Here is a 20,816-nt window from a genome sequence, read left to right on the forward strand (position 1 = left end):
CCATGTTATAAATATTATTTAAAAAACAAAAACAAAACAAAACAAAACACACATACACTGGGTCCCGGGGCTGAAGGAAGGAGTGGTGGAGCCCAAGGGCCCAGGCAGGCAGGAGCAGGCACTGATGCTAGAGGCTAAGGACCCCGCCTGTCACCAACCTGTCATTCTTCCCTAGAGGCCCCTTCTCACATTTTCTCTACTGGCACCACCCGCTCCACATGGCATCCCAATCTCTGGTCTGGGGCTGAGGGCAAGGACCGCGCTAGTTGCCTGGGAAGTGGAGGACCCTGGAATACCACGAGCAACCTGAGGAGGTGCCAGCCGTGGTGCGTTGGGGGCGGGGCTACTTGAGGAAAAGTGGACACAGACCAGACTAAGAAAGGAGTCTAGTGCAGACAGTGAGGGTGACCGAGGATCCACGGCCTCACACAGACCCGAGGCAGAGTGGCTCGCCGGGTCACTGGTGGTCATCCAGCTGCTGCAGGAGTGTCCGCCGCCGCCTTTCCAGCTCACCCTCGCTCAGCTCACTTTCCGACGTGTCCCAGCCCGTCTGGTGGAGCAAAGGCACAGTTCATCCACAGCCTCCGCCGAGGGCCACGGAGGCCTGTGGAGGGTGCGGACTGGGCTGGGGTCAGGTGCCTGCCTCTCACCTTCTCCTTCTTGATTCCAAAACCTGGGGAGCGGTTAGAGAGTTCCGCCCGCCGCAGCTCCCTATCCTTGTCCTGTTCTGGTTCTTTCTCATCACTCTCCTTGCCAGCTTTCTCCTCAGGGTCTGTCTCGCTCTCAGGACTGTTCTGTAAGAGCCCAGAGCCCGCCTGCTCAGTTCCTGTGAAGGACAGCCCGGGAGGCGGCTGAAGAGCTCTCTCAGCATAGCAGGGCCCTGAGTAGCAGTCCCTTCTCTACGCACCGACTTGTGTCTTCTCTTCTTAGTTTTCTTTTTTGGTTTCTTGGCTTTCCTAAGGCCATGATCTGGAGATAGAAAATACTCAGTAAGTCCCATGGCAGGGGGTGAGGGGGCTCATTCTTTAGACAGGGAGCTAGCTGGGGAAGTGTCTGTTGGTACAGTTTTCCTTCCTTCTCCCGGTTTCTGCCAGGGCAGGGCAGGGAAGTTCTTCCCACTCCGATGGGTACAGACCTCCTCATCCCCTCCACCCTCAGGGCGCTGTCCTCTCTCATCGGAGTCAACCACTCCAACTCCCAATGGCTCACCTGATCCAAGGAGAAGGCGAGAAGATGGGGAGCCCCGTCCTCCAAGGGCAGCACCCCCACTTTCAACCGAATCAAGCGAGGAAGAGGGCTCAGAGCCTGATTCCGAGGGGTTCCGCCTTCTCCGCTTTGGGGGTCGGAGAGATGGCGGGGGCAGCTCCTCCTCTTCTGACTCCGAGCCCTGGGCAGATCAGCACAGACATGTCAGCATACAGGTTCTCTGGCCTCCAGAAGCCCTCAAGTCTGGGAACTGGGGACAGAGAGGAGGATCCAGGGCCAAAGGAATTTTCAAATCTCACTCCAAGGAGAGGCGGTATAGGGAAAAAACAAGTAACGTGGCTCCTATTTCCCCAAGACAATCCAGCCTCCCCCCGCCACCGGCCCCGCATCCCTTCTGCCCACCAACTCACTGAGGGAGAGTGGGAACGCTTCCGATGGTGCTTCTTGCCCTTTCTGCCATGTTTTCGGCCTTTGGTGTGGAGATGCTGGCATTCAGTCTGGTAGAGGCAGACGGAGGGGTGAGGAAGGCCCCAGGGTTCGCCACAGGACGCACCCTGCACCCAAAAATCTGGTTTTGCCTCAAATGAGGGCCTCAGGCCTCTCTAGGCCAACGTCAGACCTCAGGGGGAAGAACAGCCCCTGGGGGTAGGCAGTCACTGGGGTCTCTGTTGAGCTGGACAGGCTGCTTGTGAGCCGGGCACAGACAGAGGGTCAGAAGCTCTGTCTCACCTCCAGTACCTGCAGGAACTCGCGGAAGAGCCGGATCCGCTCCGACTCCAGGGTGATCTGCTCAAAGGCTGAGTCGCACACAAAGCGCTCACGGACCTTGAACGGGAGAGCACTGCTGATGAGACCAGCCCCGGGCAGGCACGGACACCGCCAGGAGCACAGGGCAGGGCTGGGGCAGAGGAAGGAAGGGAGCCGAAGCTGGCCGCGAGCTGCGCTACAACTGGGGTGGGCCCCTGGTGGTGGTGAAGCACCGCTGCCCTCAGGACCGAGGGGGTGGTGTCTGGTGCCAGGCTGCAGCCCTGACCTCTTCCCAGGCAGTGCCCAGCTCCAGGGCAGGCACGGCCTGTCTCAGCATGCTTCGGAAGGCAGCTTCCCTGCGCCGCATTCTTCGCGCCTCCTCCTTCTCCCGCTCTCTCTCCCGCGCCTCTGCCTTCTCCAGCAGCTGAGGACGGGAAGGGGGCAGAGCAGGGTCACCCAGGAGAGGAGGTGCCCAGGCCCCACTCAGGCACACTGCAGGACATGTGAAGCCGGGGTCTGGGGGCTCCTGCTGCCACCCACTGAACGGAGCGGGGGGACTGGGTACAGTCACACCAGGGCAGTGAGTGAGAAGGGACAGAACAAGATGTGGGGATGAGTTGGAAACGGAGCCCTGGCTGCAGCCCCATCCCGCCTGGGCCCTCACACTATTGAAGGTCAACTTGATGTTGCCCGCGTCCAGCGCAGCAGCCCTCTTGTCAAAGCTTATGACGTGGGCGAAGTCCTCAAAGGCTGTGTTCACCTCCACGCAGAAGCCCCGGTCCTGTGGGCACAGCGGTGTGTGAAGCAGGGGCCGTCATGGGCCCGAGGCCTGAAGCTGGCCTCTGGGGCAGGGAGAGGGTTGGACTACAGGATGGGGTGCTCCAGAAGTCCCCCAGCCCCCAGAAGAGACCCACAGGACTCAGATGCACTTCTGAAACCAGGCTGTCCAAGTCCTCACCATCTGACACCTAAGCTTCCCACGCCTACCCTTGGTCTGGATGTCGCAGGGAGCGGAGGGGGGCACTGGATCACATGGGGGGAGGGTAGGGGACATGTGCGTGTGCCAGGTCTGCTGACGGACGCCTGAGCTTCCCACAAGTAATTCTTTGTTCCTTTGGCTTAAGGCTGGGCCCCAGTCAGGCCCTCCTGCCGCTCAGTAACTTCCTTGCATTCTGTCAACATCTGCTGGTCCCATCCTTTGGCTTAGTTCTTGGGTCCTTACTAGGCTGCCAGATACCATGCTGAGTGCTTCACACACCTTATTTCTTTTAATCCTTAGAATCAAAATTTAAGCATAGCTCCTGGCCTCCTAATTTTATGTGGAAGGAGAAACCAAGGTTTAGAGAAACTTGCACACTTGCCCACGGTCTCACAGCTAATTGGTGGTTGACTGAGAACTCTACCCCGGGTCCTAACACCAAAGCCATAGTTTGAAGCACTACACCCACGCAGATCCCTCAGTCCTCCGGGGAATTCAAGGCCATCAGGTGTGCAACTCCAGAACACTTAAAAATACCTCCCCTTCTTGAAGCACCTTGGGCCTGGCTCTGAGCTGCTCATCTATGCCTCCCAACACCTCAATAAAGCAGAGGCTTTGGAGAGGTATCTCACTGGGCCCAAGTCGATCTGGAGTTTGAGCCAGTGGGGGCACAGGCCTGGTTCCCTTCCCCTCCCTCCACACAGCACAACCTTGCTCCAGCCTTCCGCCTATGGCGGAATGTGCTCTTCTTATCGTCTTCAAGAGCATTTCCTCAACCCACACTCCAGCCCTTCTCAAACAGCCCAGTCTCTGTCAGGAGAGTGAAAGTGTCCATCCCACCTCTCTGCTGGCTACTCCCCTCAAACTCGTACCTCACTTGACTGGGAAGAGCCTGTCCACCTTGCTCTTACCTTCTTTAAGCTAACAACTTGGGTTGCTTTCCCTTTGGTGCAAAATTGTTAAATGCAGCACAAAGGAAAACGAATCAACATTTAGTGAGCCTGCTATAAGCCCAGCACTTTACAAATATTAGCACTTCCCACAACCATGTGCGTAAATTATTCCTATTCTACGGATGAGGAAACTGAGGCTCAAATTTGATAAGACTTGCAGAGGTCTAAGCCAGGAGTTACCTGACTCCATTCCACCCTCTTTATAGACACTACTTTCCTCGAAGTGCTCATGTGCTCAGAGACAACTTCCACGGGCCCCTTCTCAGTCCTCTTTTACTGGTCCTTGCACGTGTGCTGCGCCCTTCAACAACTGCCCTCTTGTCTCTCTGACCTCTCTGACTGCCTCTCTTGCTTGTGCTTGCTCCCCTGAGAATAGCACTTGGTCTTTTCAATCTACATTGTCCCTAGCGACCTCAGCCCCACTTCCCTCCTGATTTTCAGACCCATAATAGGCTGGAGGTTTCACAGAAATTTCAAATTCAGCAGACCCCAAGAGAATTCATTCCCTGTGAGCCACCCCTCTCCCCACTCCTATGGATCTCGCAGGCCCAGATCTTCTGGCTTCCAGCTGTTCCAAGTCCAAGGCTCTTGCCATTATCCTATGGAGTGAGAGGTGCCCTCACAGTCTGCCCGGCTAGTGGGTGGCCACAGGGACTCTGGGGCTCATCGGCCTTCTGTAAGCAGGAGCCCAAAATGGGGAGCGGTAGGGGAACCGTGTAAAGAAGCTTCTTTCTCAGGAGATGTGGAGAGACAGGACACAGCAAGGATGAGACTCCTGCAGGCCAGTTGGCAGGACCAGCCACTCTGTGGCTAAAATGTAAGCATCCAATAAAATACAGCTCTCCTGGGATTAGATATTTATACTTTACACAAATGTCCTATTTAAAATGTGGCCTTTGCTGTATTCCTCCCTGCTCCAGGTTACTTTTGAGACTAATTCCCTAAATGGAATTTCTATCCTCTCTCTAGCCCTGTTCCTGCCAAATCCTCAGTAATGGTACCATTGTCCCACCTCTGCCAACTTTAACTCACTTGACTTCTGAGTGACTCCATTCTCCTGATTTTCAAGTTCTCTCTCTTTTTTTTTACCAGCAGAAATCTTTTTTTTTCCACAGAAATCTTACGGAGAACCTCAGTATATAAAAGAAAAGCTGCTATACTTAAAAACAGACGAAGGAGCATTAGCTTCCCCCTTTCTTGTCCCAAGACTCCCCTGAGGAAACTCAGGGGAGGGGGTAGGGGTCTCAGAAAAACACAGCTAGAGCACAGCTCTCCCTCATCTGCTGTCTCTGCTGCCTCCGCCGAGCTCGTTCACCACCTAGACTGCCTCCCGACTGGCCTCCCTTCTCACCTCCCGTACCTCTAACCTGTCCTTCAGAGTCCTGTGCTCCTCCGACTTTCCTACCAAAGGGTCCTAACAGCAGGGGAGAGAGCCTGGGGGTGAGTCAGAAGAGGATGGCTCAAGTTCCAGATCTGTTTGAATCACTTGCCACTGTGACTTTTCAGTGTTCTGAGACTTCAAAAACTGTCCTCCAACTACCTACCTCTACGGACACAGGCACTCAGTCTGAGGGATGCTACTCTATACTCTTACCCTGTGGCTCTTCCAAGACATCCTCCGACCACAGCATTCCCTGGTTCCCCATTATTTACAAGATAAAAACCCAAACTTCTTATTTTAGCATTCAAGGTATTTTACATCTAGAGCTCTTTCTTTCAGAGAAACAGGAAGCCACAGGACAATAGGGCACGTATTACCTAATAGTAAGGACTTTTAAAACATTACGTTTATATTAAACAGAAAAGTAATAGGGTGTGAAGATGCAACACCTGAATCTGTAAAGCAAAATACAGGACTTCAAAGAAATGCTCTGTGTGCAGTGGCCCGTTACTAGCTTTATTCTCGACCCTTCTTGCCCCAGGTACCGAGTTACTGCCCTTGGTAATTAGGTGTAGGCTGGTGGAAAATCCTCCATTTTGCAGGTGAGGAAACTGAGGCTCAGAAAGGTTAAATAGTCTGCCGAAGGTGACACAACTAATAAGTGGTTAAGCTGGACTTGTGTCCCAAGCAGTCTGTCTCCACAGTGCTGCTCCTAACTGCTGGGCGTACTGCCTCCCCAGGGCCTTTGCACGTTCTTTCACTTCCAAAGAAATACGCTTTCTCTTTGTTTTTTCCTTCTGAAACACAAGGCTCTCTTAGTGCAGCAATCCCTTTTCCACCTTTCAAGGACACAGACGTTGAGAACTCTCTCTCCAGTCTAAGACAAGCAAGGTGCCTGCTCAGCAGTAAGGGGCAGCTGAACTTGCTGCCACACCAGATGGGTGGCGGGAGCATGAGGTTAAGGATGGCCTGCCCCTTCTAAAAAGCAGTGGCATCTCAGTCTGAGGCCCTGGAATGCTTTGCAAAACCAGCCCAGTGGTGCTAGATAAGTCATAATTTTAAGAGAATTAAAGACCCCAATTTTTCTATACAATCACCTAATTTTAAAATGTTAACAACAAAGTTGAAATGTTTCCAGAACACTGTACAGGCCAAAAGGAATTATCTGTGGGCCACCAGCTTATGAGGAGCTGTGCCCCTTACTGCTCAGACCTGCCATGCCCTTCCCACACCCTTGCCTCTGCTCCTGTAATACCCCATACCCAGGACTGTCAGCGTCCTCCACCTGCTCGTTCTTAAAGGCATAGTGCAAAGTGTCAATTCTGTTGATTCTCGTCTCTAATAGCATTTGGCCCTCTCTATAACAGGTCTCATGTTTATCTTCCTATTAGGCCATGAGCTCTTTACAGACAGAAACCGCATCTTTCTTATTTGTGTGTTCCCAGTGCAGTCAGGGATCACAGCAGATCTCTGCTGAATGGAGCTACACTGCTTCTGCAAAACAGGACTTAGCAGGGAGTCCTGTCCGGAGAGGCGCCCTGCACCCAATCTGCATCCATCCACAACCCTGGGCCTCCCTCACCTTAAGGATGTCCTTAATGATCTTCTTCTCATCATGGAATCGTGCCTTCAACTCCTCCACATAGAACTTGAACAAGTCCAGAGGGGTGGAGCCTGCGGGGGAGGGAGGGAGGGGGGGCCTGGCGGGCGGCAGCTTCCCAAGGCCTGGGGGAGGGGTCCAGGACAGGGAGTGGGGGTGCAGAGAGGCTGGCAGGGCAGGAAGCCAGGCCAGAGAAGGGGGAGCCTGGCTGCCTTACCCGGCTGGCCCAGCATGTTGGCAAAGCGGACATCAGTGCTGACCGCTGGGTACAGCTCCATCCAGGTGGACATAGAGTGCAGCTGCCCTGTCTCGTGCAGCTCATCCAGGAAGGTCTGAGTGGGGAGAGGCCAATTATAGGGAGAGGGAAACATGGAGAGAGGCAGAGGCAGAGACTAGGGAGGAAAAGAGGGGATGGGAGGGAGAGGCCGGGACAATCCCGCCTGAGGAAATGCAGGCGAAGGAGGCAGAGATGAAAAGCTACAGATGGTGAGGCAGAGAGCAGTGAAAACGGAGGGAATGTAAATACAGAGAGGGGCAGACTCAAACATGACAAGCAGCTGGCCTGGGAGGCAGAGAAATAGGAACTTGTCTGCAGCATGTCCTGCTCAGGGTTTGCTCTCAGCTTCCCAAAGTGTTAGAGCTAAGGAACCCCCACGGCTGCCACCTCCAAGCTGAGGGACAACCAAGCTCTGACTGTCTGGCTCCCCACCAAACGGAAATGAACTTGGCCGAGCTGCCAAGCTGTGCTTTTAGGGTGCTCTCTGCTGGCAGCTTCTGGGTGGTGCATACATCCAGTCTCCCTAGAGGAGCATGGCCCCCAGTTGAAGGGACACAGGAGAAGCAGAGTGGCCTCGTGGAGGTGGCACAGGACCGGGCGGAGATGAAACAACGGGCCTAGCCAAGAGGAGGCAGGGCACGAGCGAAGAGATTATGGGCCCCTCCGGAGCTGTGCACCTAACCAGCAGGCGGCAAAGATACCTGGAAGGCCTCCCGGTTCTTGCGTTGCTGACGCCGCTCCCGAAGGCGGGCCCGCTCCCGCTCCTCCTCCTCCTCCCTCTCCAATGCTCGGATGTGCTCCTCAAAGCAGATCAGTGCATCTTCCTTGTCCATGTCTAAGCACAGAAAGGAGGCTCAGCAGGTGCTGCAGGAGTGGGACACTCTCACCGACCCCAGCACCCACACCCCTACCCCTACCCTACTGAGGGTGCTGCCTCAGTAGGCAGCGGGGTAACCCTGGGTGGTGGGGCAAGGGAGCAGAAGCCTCTGTGGGAGAGAGACTGGAATGGTAGTTCTGGAGGAGGGTTCGTTAATACATGAGAACAAAACTAGCAAGTATTCAGCTCTTGTGAATTCAGTTACTGGAAAGAATCCTATGAAACCAGCAATCTCGGGATCTAAGGTTTTATGTTTTACGGAACTGGGAATGGATCAGGCTTTGACGAAAGTTCAGAAGGTCAATTTCTGACATTGCCAATGACTGCAGGCCAACAAGAGCTCATCGTGACAACACATGACCAGTGGAGGCCCCTGGCACCAAGACAATTTAAGACCATCTTCACAGGAGTTGGAAAAACTATCCTCTCTCGGTCCTCTGTTGCCTATCCTAGAGCTCTTCCTCCAAGGACACACAATGTCCAGGTCAACAGTGGACCTCAGAGGGAGGGGAAGGGTGTATTCCAGTATCTCTAGACTCTGGAGCGATACGGGGACGGAGTGAACGCAGAGGACCCCAGACATCCACAAGGGCAGTAAGTGCAGGGGAGCGGTAGGAGGCAGGCCCTGGGCTCCCAGGTCAGTGAGGAAAAGGGAAGGAATGGGTGGGAGTGGAGACCCAGGCTTACTCTGCAGCTGGTGGTCCTGAGCAAAGCTGGGGTTATCCATGAGGTACTGCTGGGCCTGGGACCATGTAGTTTGGAAGTTGACACTACTCATCCCATCCAGGATGCTCTTCAGGGCCTGGATGTTGCGGCGCCGGAGCTGCTTGGCCTGTTCCTGGGGAGCCACAGGGTCAGGGTCAGGGTGAGGTAGGGCAGGTTGGAGCTACTCAGGTGGGCCTGGGCAGAGGAGCATTTGGGGAAAAGCAGGCAGCTAGGGAACCCTAGGAGGGCCAGACTCAAGACTTTCCCGTCCCCAGAAAGGGGAAGGAGCACGGGTTACAGACCAACCCCTCACAGATGCCCTCCTGCCCTCCCACACCGAGGTTGTAGGCCCTGAGCCCCGAGTAGAAGCGGGGGGTGTGCAAGTGCCACACTAGCTTCCAAGGAAGGAGCTGAGACCCTGGGGCAGCTGAGAAATGAATGACCAGGCTCCACAAGGACACAAAGACACGAAAAGCCTGAGGACAGACTGATGGATCCAGCCAGTGACTGTTACCTTCTCCTTCTTGGCCAGGAAGAAGAGGACATCATCATAAACCTCTTTTCGATCCCTCTCAGGGACCACAGCCCACACCTCCAGCTCCCCAAAGGTCTGTTCTGCCCGCCTGTGGAGCATATGGGTCATGGGTAGGCGGGCAGGGGACAGAGACCCTGGGCCCGTGTGCTCTCAGGGTTCCCAGACCCCACCCCAGCCCGGCCCCCTGACCGGTAGCGGGTGGTAGAGGTCATGCGTTCGTGCTGCTCCAGGAAATGCTGCAAGGTCTGCTTGGCCTCCTTGGCCCTTAGCCGGGCCTCTTCCTTCTCCTCCTTCTCCCGCTGCGCCTTGTAGGCATTGAACGCCTGCTTTTTCTCACTCAGTTTGGGCAAGGCACTGGGGTGGAGAGGGTGGGAGTTGGGGGCGGGGGGGGGGGATAGAGGAGTCACCCTGCACAGCCCACCAAGCAGGGTCACGGCACACAGAACTGAGTGAGGGGTCCATGCATGGGAACAGCAGGCTGCAGGGAGGCAAGACGGGTCTCTGGGATGAGGGGAAGGATGGGAGGCAGTGAGGGAAAGACGGGGCTCCAAGACACTAACACCGAGCCCTTTTGCTCTGGGGTTGGTTCTCAAGGTGCATTCAGGCCTCCGCCCTATCCAGCCCCCTTACCCCAATTAATTCAATTCGAATCATTTCAATTCAACAAGCATTTATTGAATATCTCATATCATATACCTTTCCCCTCCTCCTCCCGGAGGCCCTCCAGCTTCTTTTCCTTGCGCCCTTGCCCTTCTATCACTCTCCTGACTCGGGCCCCCTTGGGGCCAGAGTGTTGAGCTGGGGCTTTTCACGGAGGCCCTGGCCCAGCTGCTCACACACAGTCTGGAGGGCCTGGCTCCCTCTGCCCAGGCCTACCTGTAACGGGGGTCGGTGACCACCATCTTCATGGCCTGTTCCCACGAGGCATTGGAGGGGACAGCCTAGAATGGAGCAGGCAGGGGTCACGGGGCCTGCCCACCTCCAGCCCCCTCCAGGCCTACCCTGGGAGCCCCACCCCCGCACCTTGTCCCTCAGCAGCTCCTTGAAGGCCTGCTTTGCCTTCTCCCGGTTGCTCCAACTGAGGCCAGACCTCTCTGGTTCTGGCTTTGATTCCTCTTCCTCCTGCTGTGGCGGCTGATGCTGTCCAGCAGCACTGGGGGGCAAAGGGGACTCAGCCACAGCATCTCCCAGGTCCCCCATCTTTCAGTGCCTATGTGGTCAGGAGTACAGCCTGGCTCCCCAGAGCAGCCCCCTTCTGCCCTCCAGAGGCTGTGCCCAGATCTTCACACCCTTCCCAAGAGGCCTGGCAGAAGTCAAGGGTTGAACTAGGCAGGGAGCCCGAAGCCAGCATCTGGAATGTCTCAGAGGGGCAGCCCTCACCTGCTGGGGCCCTCCTCCGGCTGCTGCAGAAAACCCTGCTCCACAGGCTGGGCGGCCTCTGACATATCACAATCTTCACTCCCACCTGGCTCAGGCTCTAGAAGGCCCAGGGGCACAGGGGTGGGACCGGGCGGCCCAGGTGGGGGCTCAGGCTGGGGCTGAGGTGGCTGCGGCTGCAAGATCTGGGGCTGCTGCGGCTGTTTCCTGCAGGCGGGCCGGAAGAGCAGTGTCCAGGAGCGGAGCAGATAGTGGGACAGTCAGGGACCAGTTGGTCTCTCTGTCCTGCGAAGGACTGGGGCCAGAGCAGGCCACTCCACGTACAGACTGAGAGCTGGCTCTTCCAAGGAGTGGGGACCACAGACAGAGGGTCCACTCCCACCCCTCTGCTGGCCCCACACGTATAGGGGGATAGGTGGGCAAGTCACTCACCCTGCAGCCTCTTGTTTGACTAGAGCTGCAATGGGAAAAAAATAGCATGGTCACAGGGTGGCAAGGGCCACCCCCCAGAACCGTAGCCCGGGCCCCACCCACTCCTCACCCTCCAGGTCATCCAGGTCCTTGGGCCGGGTCCAGCGAGACTCCTTACTCTGGTTGTTATAGTAGTAAGGTTTGCCCGTGTCTGACTTGTACTCTTTCCAGGGGCACTGGGACAGCAGCAACTGCAAGAGGATGGGTCAGAGGACATCAGTGGGCTGGGCATGCCCCCTAGTGGAGGCACAGTCAGGGCAGCGAAGAGGATCCTGTGAGCAGGGAGTTTTTAGCTATCACCTGGCCTGGCTCAACATGGGGGAAGACAGACTTCCTGAGATCGTAGGGAGCCTGGGGCAATGGTCAAGGATCTTGGGATCAGAGGAACCATGTGTATAGTTAAAGACTCGGGAGGCCAAGGACTTGGAAGGGTCAGGGAAGCTGAAAGTAGGGCCAAACAGCCCTGTTCAGGACCTCTGCCTTGGACTTGAGAGCGCTGGGCTTCTCCCACACAGACTGCTTGTCGTCAGCATTGTAGTAGTAGACGCGTCCGTCAGGAGCCACATGCTCACTCCACAGGGCCCTCTGGGAGGGGAGGGGGCAAGAATGGTGGTCAAGGCCCCGTCCCCAAAGCTTCTCCTCCTTACCCCAAAGATTTAACCATCAGCTTCCCCAACTTTCAGCTTTTCTACCCAGAGACCCCTGAGCTGGAAGAACTCACCGGAGGGCCTGTCCCAGCCACAGCAGCTAGGAAAAAAAAGCCAAGGGAAATGTTAAGTTCTTGCCCCAACCCCCATTTTATCCCACCTATTCCTCCCCTACTCCATCCCCAATAAATATCCCCTGGTCCCATCAACATCCCAGGCTCCCTGGCATCCCAACAGGCATGATCCAGGGTGGGCTCTAGTCCATGGTCCCCTCTCCCCTGTACCCCCCAACCTCCGAGCCTGGGGGGAGCAGACCCCCAGAAGACTCACAGCTGGCTGTGTCCGCACCCGGAGCCGTCTGCCGAAGAAAGAGGAGGGGGAAGGGTTGGGGCCAAGCCCAGCGGCCCCCAGGACCCAGGCCATGGGGGATGAAGAAGCAGGCCAGGCCAGGATCCGTATGTCCTGCTCCCAGGGACCTCTGCCCCCTAACAGGCATCCCCCACCCTCTGGGGTCGTGGCTGTAGGATCCTAAGGGGAATCGCACAGCAGCTGTTCTTGGTTTTCCTCAAGTGAGAGCATTTTGTCGAGTCCACCTCCGAGGCCCCTCTTCCACAGCAGATGCCAACTGCTACATCCTACCCAGACTCTACTACACTGAGCAATGGAACCAGAAGGTTCGGTGAGATCCCCGGGTGCTGCTGCTTCCACCAGAGACAGAGAAGGTGTGAGGGGGACTATATTCAGGTGTCCGAACTGCCAGCTCTGTGAGGGCAAGCAGTGTCAGCCATGAATGTGTTCCTTCAGGGAGCCGGGCCCAGCAAGGAGGACAAAAGAGTAACATGCCTTTGGGGGTGAGTGAGAAACTACAAGAGCAGAGTATGTGGCCAGAGAGGAGGACCTGAGTGTGGGGAGTGCTGCTGGGACCAGGACGGAACCAAAGAGAAGAGGGAAAGGATGGAGGCTGCATCCCTGTCCTCCAAGTCAGACCCGCAGGGCTGCGGGGCCTGCTTCCTGCCAGCCCCCCTCGTGCTTACCGCTGCAGTGACAGGCACCGCTGGCATCAGCATTCCTGGCATCATGGGAGGTACCATTCCTGGTATCTGGGGACACAAAGAAGATAAAAAACAACTACCGAGGTGAGGGCAGGCAGAAGCAAGGCAGGTTCCCGAGAGATACCCTTTGGGGTCATGACCTTCGCATGGTCCCCCGCCCTACCTTAGACAATCTCTAGGTTCTAGGCTCTCAGCCCCACCACAGAGTTTCCTCCCATCACTCAGTGGACAAATCCACATGGACCTGGCCAAAGCTCCCTCCCTTCTCTCCCTACTTCCTGAAGTCCAGATGCCCCTTCTCCCCTCCACCCCCAGCCAGACTCACGGGGTCTTCTGAGGCATTGGGGCAGGAGGGAGGATTACCTGCGTGAGTGGTGGTGGCGCCCCCATTGGTGGAAGCATTGGGGGCATGATGCCAGGCGGCATCGGGGGGATGGCTGGTGGTCTCTGACTCATGGGGGGTAGTCCCATCGGAGGAAAGGGTGGGGGAATTCCTGGAGGGGGCATCTGGAAGTGAGGAAAGGAAGGGACACTGAGTAGAGAAGACCCCGCCTTGGACCGGTCAGGGAATATCCACCTGTCTCCCCGCCTTCTCAACTCCCTGCACCGCCTGGCTCTTAGGCAATTCCAAGGCTTTAGCTTAAGAAGCGCAAAGCATGAAACTGCCTGCTCCCCACCACTGAAAAAGACTGAAAATTGGGGGGGGGGGTCTTCTGGGTCTAAAAGGGAAGCACCACAGCTTCTTCAGAGGTAGGGAAGGGAGAGGGGAAACGTCTAACTGCCACCAGACCGTGGCTGGAAGGCTCCATCCCTTGAGCAACTCTCCCCAAAGAGGCCTCTCAGAGGCAGGATTCCAGGTCCCCAGACCCCCTAGTCCCCTGCCTCCCATCCCTTTTTCTCCAGTTCAATGACCACCAGCTGCTACTTCAGCCTGACTTCAGTGGCACGTTGAAAGAACAGAGAAGGAGTAGTGAAAGAGAAAGGCAGCCCCACCATGCGCTTATACTAACAGGGTCTCTTCCCTTCCACTTCTCTTACCCCAGCCCCAGTGTGTCCCAAGGACAAAAAGACAAAGGGGGAGCTGTCAACTTGACGGACAGGGAGACTGACAGCAGCTCCTCCCACCCCCATGCCCAAGCAACACTACCCCTTTTCCAAGGGTGGCAGAGGAAACAGGACACAAAACCATGCTGGCAATGCAGCAGTGCTAGGGACCGGGGTAATGGGGGTGCAGGCTGGAAAAGCCAAGCCCAGGGGAAGACATAAAACTTACGAAGGGTGGTGGCATCATGGGGGGCCCCGGTGGGAAGGGGGCAGGCGCTGCTGGGGGCCGGGGACCAGAATCGGGAACCGACTGTTGAGGGAGAGAAAAGTCATAGGACCCAGGATGGGCAGAGATGGGCTTTTGCAAAAGGGAAGCAGAGTGATGAGGATGAAAAAGGAGTACAAAGTTCAGAGGAAGGGTCTCCTGGCCTGGTTTCCTGCCCACACCCAGCTCCGAGCCCTAGCTAATTGTGCTCTCTTCTACCAGCCAAGAGCCAGGCTGCCGGTCCCCTTCTATGTGGTCTTTATCGCACCAGAGCCCCAGAACAGATGAGGGCAGCTGGACTACAGGCCCAGTGTGGCTTTTCCCAAGGCTTTGCATCCATTCTCCTATCTGTGGGCAAGGCTGGGCCTCCCTCAGCCTTCAACAGAGGTCTCTCATTCCCAAAGTAGCCAGGGAGGAAGTGACCTCCTTTCCCGTCCCCCTACCTGAATTCACTGGTAGAGTCAACCCCAAAGCCCTCTAAGCCCAAACAGTCACCACACCTTAAGCACTAGCCTCCCTCTCTCTTCACTGCGGGCACCCCCCAACTGGCCTCATCTTTACTCCCTTGCTCACTCTGACACCTCCCACTCCCCATCACCTGCTCCTCAGCAGCTCTACCCCTTTCCCCTACAGATCCCGACCTCCTCTCCCTGTGGCTGAGACTTTGAACAGCCTAGTCTCTCTGCCCAACACCTACTAGCCACCACATCCCATCCTGCAGTTGTTGCCTTAAATACCACACGCTCCCAAGAGCGCTACCGACCACTGAATTTATTCTCTATATGATGCCCTTCTTAGTTTCCTGGTGTACACAGTTTTGTAATTATTACGTTTCCCCTTACATGTGTAATAACATTCCATGAGGACAGGGATGTGTCAGACTTATCGAAAGCTGGACCCTGGTACCTGCCCCAGTGTCTGGCACATAATGGGTACTCAATAAATATTGAATGAATGCAAGAAGGGACAAAGAAAGGACCAAACACTCCCAATTCTAACACCTCATCTATAAATATAGCCAAATTCATCCCACAGATATGGTCAGAATGATGCATATACAATGTTTCCAGTCCAGCATTATTCGTAAAAACAGAAGACTGGCATCAGCCTATATACCCGTCACTAACTATGAAATTATACACAAACATAAAATGGAACACTATGGAGTCATAAAAAAAGAATGATGGGGCGCCTGGGTGGCTCAGTGGGTTAAGCTGCTGCCTTCGGCTTGGGTCATGATCTCAGGGTCCTGGGATCGAGACCCGCATCGGGCTCTCTGCTCAGCAGGGAACCTGCTTCCCTCTCTCTCTCTCTCTGCCTGCCTCTCTGTCTACTTGTGATCTCTCTCTATCAAATAAATAAATAAATAATCTTAAAAAAAAAAAAAGAATGAAGCCATTCATAGTCTTGATAGGAGCAATCTCTAAGATCCATTAACAAGTGGGAAAAAATGCAAAGTGCAGCCAAGTGTGATCATTTGTATGAAAACTGGAGAGAAAAGAGGACATACAAGAAAGAAATCAGTAGAAGGGAGATGGAGGTGGGAAAGGAACCTTCTTGCTGTACATATGCCCTTTTGTAACTTTTGAATATGCATCCATGTGACTATATTACCCATTCAAAAAAAAAATCTTTTTAAGTAAACTGAGGCTTCGAGATACAGCTAAAAGGCTCTGTCCTTCCTCCTTTCGCTTGATGGTTAGAGGGTATCAGGGAGGAGTTCTAGGGAAAGGTGGTAGCTGGCTGAGGAGGAGACACCCTACTGATGCCCAACTTCCCTACCTCCCCATCGACCCCCTCCACTGAGAAGGCTTGGCATTGAAAGATGCTTTCTAATATCTACCTCCCGTAGTATCTGTCCTGCCTCTGTTCCCACTCATCTTGTCCTAAGGAGAGAAAGCTAAGCCACACTATTTCACCCAGAATCACCTTTCTCAGGGTTCAACTGCTCCAGCCTGTATTCAGACCTGCCCCAGGCCGAGACTGTCCTTAGTATGGGAAGTCAGAAATTCACCAGTGTGGGAGGAAATCCAATTCTCTGTGCCATGCTTACCCACTTCAAGCTGCCTTAGGATCCTCTCTGACCTCCCAGATGCTACAAAACCATCTCTCTGGGTCCTACCAGGTTCCAGAGTTGCCCATCTGAGGCTGGCACCACAGTCCATACAGCTGTCTAAGATAGAAACTGGTGAGTCATTCTCCACACCTCCCTCTTGTCAATACGTCACTGAGTCCTGCTAATTGTACCTTGTACACATTTCTTGAATCTGCCCACCCCTCTCTCGTTTTCATTTGACCTTCTGTAGTAGTCTCCCCACATCCACAACAAGCTCATCAAAATGCACCTCAGATCATGTCACTCCCTGCTTAAAATTCTTCAATGGCTCCCACTGTCCTGACGGTAGAGACCAAAACTCCTCCCCAAGGCCTGGAAGGCTGTGGGAAGTCTGCTTCTCAACTGCCTTGCCAGCTTCATCCATGTTGAGTTCCTGAGTGTGTGCTCTCGCCACACTCACCATCTCCCAGTTCTCCCACCTCTGGCCTTCATCTCTGCCTGCCACAACTTCCTGCCGACCCTATACACCTAGCCTACAGGTCTCACATCTACCAGCCATTACTTCCTCAGGAAAGGCTTCCTCCCAGGCCAGTGGTCTAGGCTTAAGTCAGAGCCCTCTTTTACAGGCTCGTGTACCACGCACCCTTCCCTTTAGCAATTACCCACTGGAAGTTTACAGTTACTCCCATGGTGCTGACTGTCCCATTATTTTATGTGGCCACTAAAAAAAAACAAATGCCACCACTTAAATTATGATACTCCAACGATTTTAAGAGGTCTTGACAAGAAATGTTAAAATGTGAGTCTTAAGGTCAATGAAATATCTGCTGCCTCCACCAGATCTTACATTTAAAGGGGCAGGGACTTGGTCTGTTTTGGCTCACCCTCATCTCCTAGCCCCACTGTATTTTCCTCACTGCCACAGATTGGAACATAGAAGGTGTTAGTATTTATTGACTTGATGGTCTTGGCAGGTCCCACAAAACACAGCCACTGGTAAGGCCTAGGAGTTATTCAGAGAACACAGAATGTCAGAGATGGAGGGGACTCTGGCGACCACCCAAGGGAATTTCCTTTTTCAGATGAGAAAACTAAGGGAAATTATCAGTCCCAGGCTCCACCGTGGTCAGGGACAGAGCCAGGACTGGGTCCATTCTGCTCTTCAGTCACCCTCAGCACTGTCCTTGCCACAAGGAAGCAGTCTGTTTTTTTCACTCAGCATATTCCCTGCTTCCCATGTGGTAAAATCAGCAAGGATCCAAACCCTTCCTTGAGAATTAGTGGTGGCTCCCTATCGCTCACCCTACAGAATCTCACCTAACATTCAAAGCCTTTCAAAAGACCTGTCTACTCTTAGCTCAGCCTGACTCAGTGGCTTCCCTCCTCCTCTCTGCACAGCAATTGTTAGGTTACACCCTGTGTTCCTCTTACTCTACTGTCTCTCACTTTGCCAAGATGATCCAGTATTCACCCCCTTCAGATTACCTTTATGATTATCCTCCACACATACACATACTCCTACCTCTTGTGTCCCCTCGGGATAAATGCAGCACTACTAGGCACTGATGACATGCTACTCTGTGGATGTTTGCTGGGTGTTTCCCACCCGTCCGCCTGTCTCCCTACTTGGAGGAGATTTCTCCATATTGGGGGATTATGTTTTCTCCTTTTACGCCTCCTCTTGAGTGTCTAGTCAGGACCCTGCACACAAAGTGCTGTGATAGAATGCAGACTCATCCTTAACCTTACTCGATTTTTGCATCCTGGAATATCCCAGAACAGGCAAATGTGTGCAGGTGCACCCATGTGCCCACGTACAGTTGTATAAAATTCTCTGGGTAAAGGTGGCCTGTAATGAGATGGACAGCTCGCCAGAGGCTGTCTGTATAGCTGGGGAAAGAAAACTGGAATCAAATACTGGCACGGGAAAACCTAAATAGTAAAAAACTCACTGTATAGGACATCTCTAACTTGGTGTATGTGCCGCCGAAGTGAGCACTGACCATCTTTAACTTGGAATGGAGACCCCTGGCCAGGATCCAGATGCTGGACTGTTTTGGACAGTTCCCGCAGAGGACAGAATGAACATAAATTACCATGGAACTTCTGCGGCCCTCCCTTCCCTGAGCTTCCCCTGTGCAATGTGTATACTTTTCTTCCTAAAACACCTCTGCCCCTCTCTCACTCGCTGCGGTGCCTGGACAAGTGCGGGTCTCATTACACTTTGGGGCGAGACTGAACTCGTGTGACAGAGGGATACAGGAAATGGGCTGAAAGAGCAGATCTATGTCTTCCCTGGAACAAAAACACATCTGTGGGCTGGACCGAGACGAAGAAACCACTGATCATCTTATCATGAGCTCATTTGTACCAGTGGAAGGACACAACACCCCCCACCACCACCACCAAAGGTGCGATCAATTCTTCTGAGCCTTTACATCTAAGCTGCAGCTCAGAACTAAAGACTCAGAAGAAAGAATAAAAGGGGAAAAGAACAAGAATGGAGACGGAAGAAAGAGCAAGGAAAGGGAATAGCTAACAACTAATATTTATTGAGTGCTTATTATGGGCCAGATATCATGCCACTCATTTAATCCTTGCAACCATCTAAAAGGTTATTATTGTCCCCATTTTATAAATAAAGAAAGTGAGGTTCAGAGAGATTAAATAACTTGAGCAAGGTTCCAAAGGATTAAACGGCAGAGGCAGGTTTGGAATCCATGCAGCCTGACCCCAAAGCTTTCAACTACTCCACAAAGCTGTCTCCCAGCTAGGGTGATGGTGCCACAGCTATTTCTCATAAACTGATTCTCCTGTTTTCTTTTCACCCCAATCCACACACTATCCTGAAATCCTCCAGGTGATCCCAAGGATGGTCTGGTCTGACTCATTCCCTAAAGGGATTTGTGTTGGGACAATGAAAGCTGGAAAGCACATTTCTCAAAAAGGTGAGAGAAGGTACCTCTCAGAAAGGGTACCTGACATCAAAAAGAAAAAAAGCATGGAGGCCAAGAGACCAGCTAATTCCCCTGCAGTCAAACCTTACTTGCTGCCCTGCTTCAGCTGCCCCAAACAGTGCCAGGCCCTCCGTTTTCAAGACCATCCTAATCCCCACTCCTCTACATCAGCCTTAGTATATTCCTCCCTCTCCCCAAAGATATCGGCAGTCTTACTAGAAAAGAGCTTTCATTGCTTCTCTCTGTCCTGCCATCTCCTCAGAATGAAGACCTCATGCTGGTCTTCGTTTTCTTGAGTTAGGTCTCTACCTCCTCCACCACTTCCAGAGTTCTTCCATCCCTCCAATAGGATGCCACTGGAGCTGGCTAGCCTGCTCCAGCCCTGCAGGCTTTGTGCCTACCATCCCCCACACCCCTGGGGATTTTCTGCAGCCCCAGCTAAAGGCCTCACCTCCATCGTCAGCCTGCTTTCCCTTGCTTCCCCACATCCTAGAATCCATTCTCCTGAACTCTCTCCTGAGGAACCACCCCATTTCGAAGCTGGAAAGGATCTGTGGTATCATTCTCATGCATTTTCCTTGTTTTGTTTTGTTTTGTTTTGTTTTTTTTAATCGATGGGGCATCTGAGGCCCAAAGAAAGGTAGTGACTTGCCCAAGGTCACACAGAGTTGTTAACACAGTTTGTTGATGGCAGAGCCAGGGTTGGGATCAAGGGTCCTCTGTTTTCTCATTTCTTGGGCTATCCGGGACTAGATGGGGACCGTAGCCTCTCTTTCCTCAGGAGACAATGCCCTCTCCTCACCTAACGACACAATGAGAGGAAACGAAGGAGGGGGTCTCCAAGTGATCTTATGGGGTGTCCAGGGCTTCCAAAGGAAACAAGCACTGGGTCTGAGGAGGGGCGTGTTGCACGCCAAATACCCAACAAGGGGAAACTGGCCCCCCAGCTCTCCCCTTGTCCCTCGGTTCCCACATTCCCGCCCCCTCTCCTTTCCTGACCTTTCTTCACAAACCCACCCTTCTCTTCTCCCCTTCCTCCTCCTCAACCCAGTCCCGCAACTCTCGCTTCCCTCAATCCCCCTCTCCCCCACCCCCGCCATCCTCCATCATGGCCTCCCCGCCCCTTCTCCCCCAAATCCCCGCTCCCCTCCCCCTCCCGGGCTCCCTTCCCTCACCCCTCATGCCCCTCGCCCTCCCCCGGGGTCCCGGGTACCCCCGGCGGCCTCCCCGGCCCCCCGGCCCCAGCCCGGGCCGCCGGGGGCGCTGTGGGACCGCCCCGGGCCCCTCCACCCCCGCGCGGGGACGTTACCATGCCAGAGCCTCCGAGCAGCTGGGCCGGCTCGGCCCACCCGCCAGTAAAAGACGCTCTGATTGGCCGAGCCGCAGCCGGGAAGGCGGGGCCAGTGGGGGGTCGCACCCCTTGGTGGCCGGGGCTCCGGTCGCGCCCGCGGACCAGCCGGGCCCTGCACCGGCCCGGAGAGCCCGGGCCCGGCCCCGCCCCCGGCGCGGACAGCTAGACCCCGCCCCCGCGCCGCCAGGTCCGGGGCCCGCCCACGGGGGGCGGGGCGCGCTGCCGGGCTCTTGACGGGCGGCGGGAGCCGCAGAAGCCTGGCAGCCCCAAGCGGCTAGAGCGCGCGTCCGGGGCGGCTCCGCGCGTCTGCAACTCTCCTGCCTTCCCGCCCTTCCC

At 54.6% G+C, this 20,816-nt stretch overlaps 1 protein-coding gene across 7 annotated transcripts; it reads right to left on the reverse strand.

Moving 5' to 3' along the window:
* PRPF40B (pre-mRNA processing factor 40 homolog B) lies at positions 1-20,539 on the reverse strand. 7 transcript variants are annotated; one of them, XM_047740292.1, is made up of 26 exons: positions 20,439-20,537; positions 14,081-14,161; positions 13,171-13,314; positions 12,790-12,855; positions 12,086-12,113; positions 11,830-11,855; positions 11,583-11,693; positions 11,179-11,299; positions 11,070-11,094; positions 10,641-10,844; positions 10,284-10,413; positions 10,137-10,201; positions 9,450-9,614; positions 9,240-9,348; positions 8,708-8,858; positions 7,845-7,978; positions 7,084-7,198; positions 6,849-6,940; positions 2,618-2,734; positions 2,240-2,377; positions 1,936-2,031; positions 1,617-1,703; positions 1,210-1,387; positions 908-969; positions 651-794; positions 1-550 (listed from the first exon to the last, which is right to left on the reverse strand). In XM_047740292.1, the coding sequence occupies exons 1-26, from the start codon at positions 20,439-20,441 to the stop codon at positions 458-460; spliced, it is 2,685 nt and encodes an 894-aa protein (XP_047596248.1). In that variant the 5' UTR covers positions 20,442-20,537; the 3' UTR covers positions 1-457. The 7 variants fall into 7 exon arrangements, with proteins under 7 accessions (XP_047596248.1, XP_047596249.1, XP_047596250.1 ...); XM_047740293.1 differs by lacking the exon at positions 20,439-20,537 and adding an exon at positions 19,346-20,010; XM_047740294.1 differs by lacking the exon at positions 14,081-14,161 and having other exon boundaries at positions 20,439-20,539.
* Between the last annotated feature and the right edge of the window lie 277 nt (positions 20,540-20,816).

Source organism: Lutra lutra, chromosome 8 (genome assembly GCF_902655055.1).
Source record: "Lutra lutra chromosome 8, mLutLut1.2, whole genome shotgun sequence".
NCBI classification, from domain to species: Eukaryota; Metazoa; Chordata; class Mammalia; order Carnivora; family Mustelidae; genus Lutra; species Lutra lutra.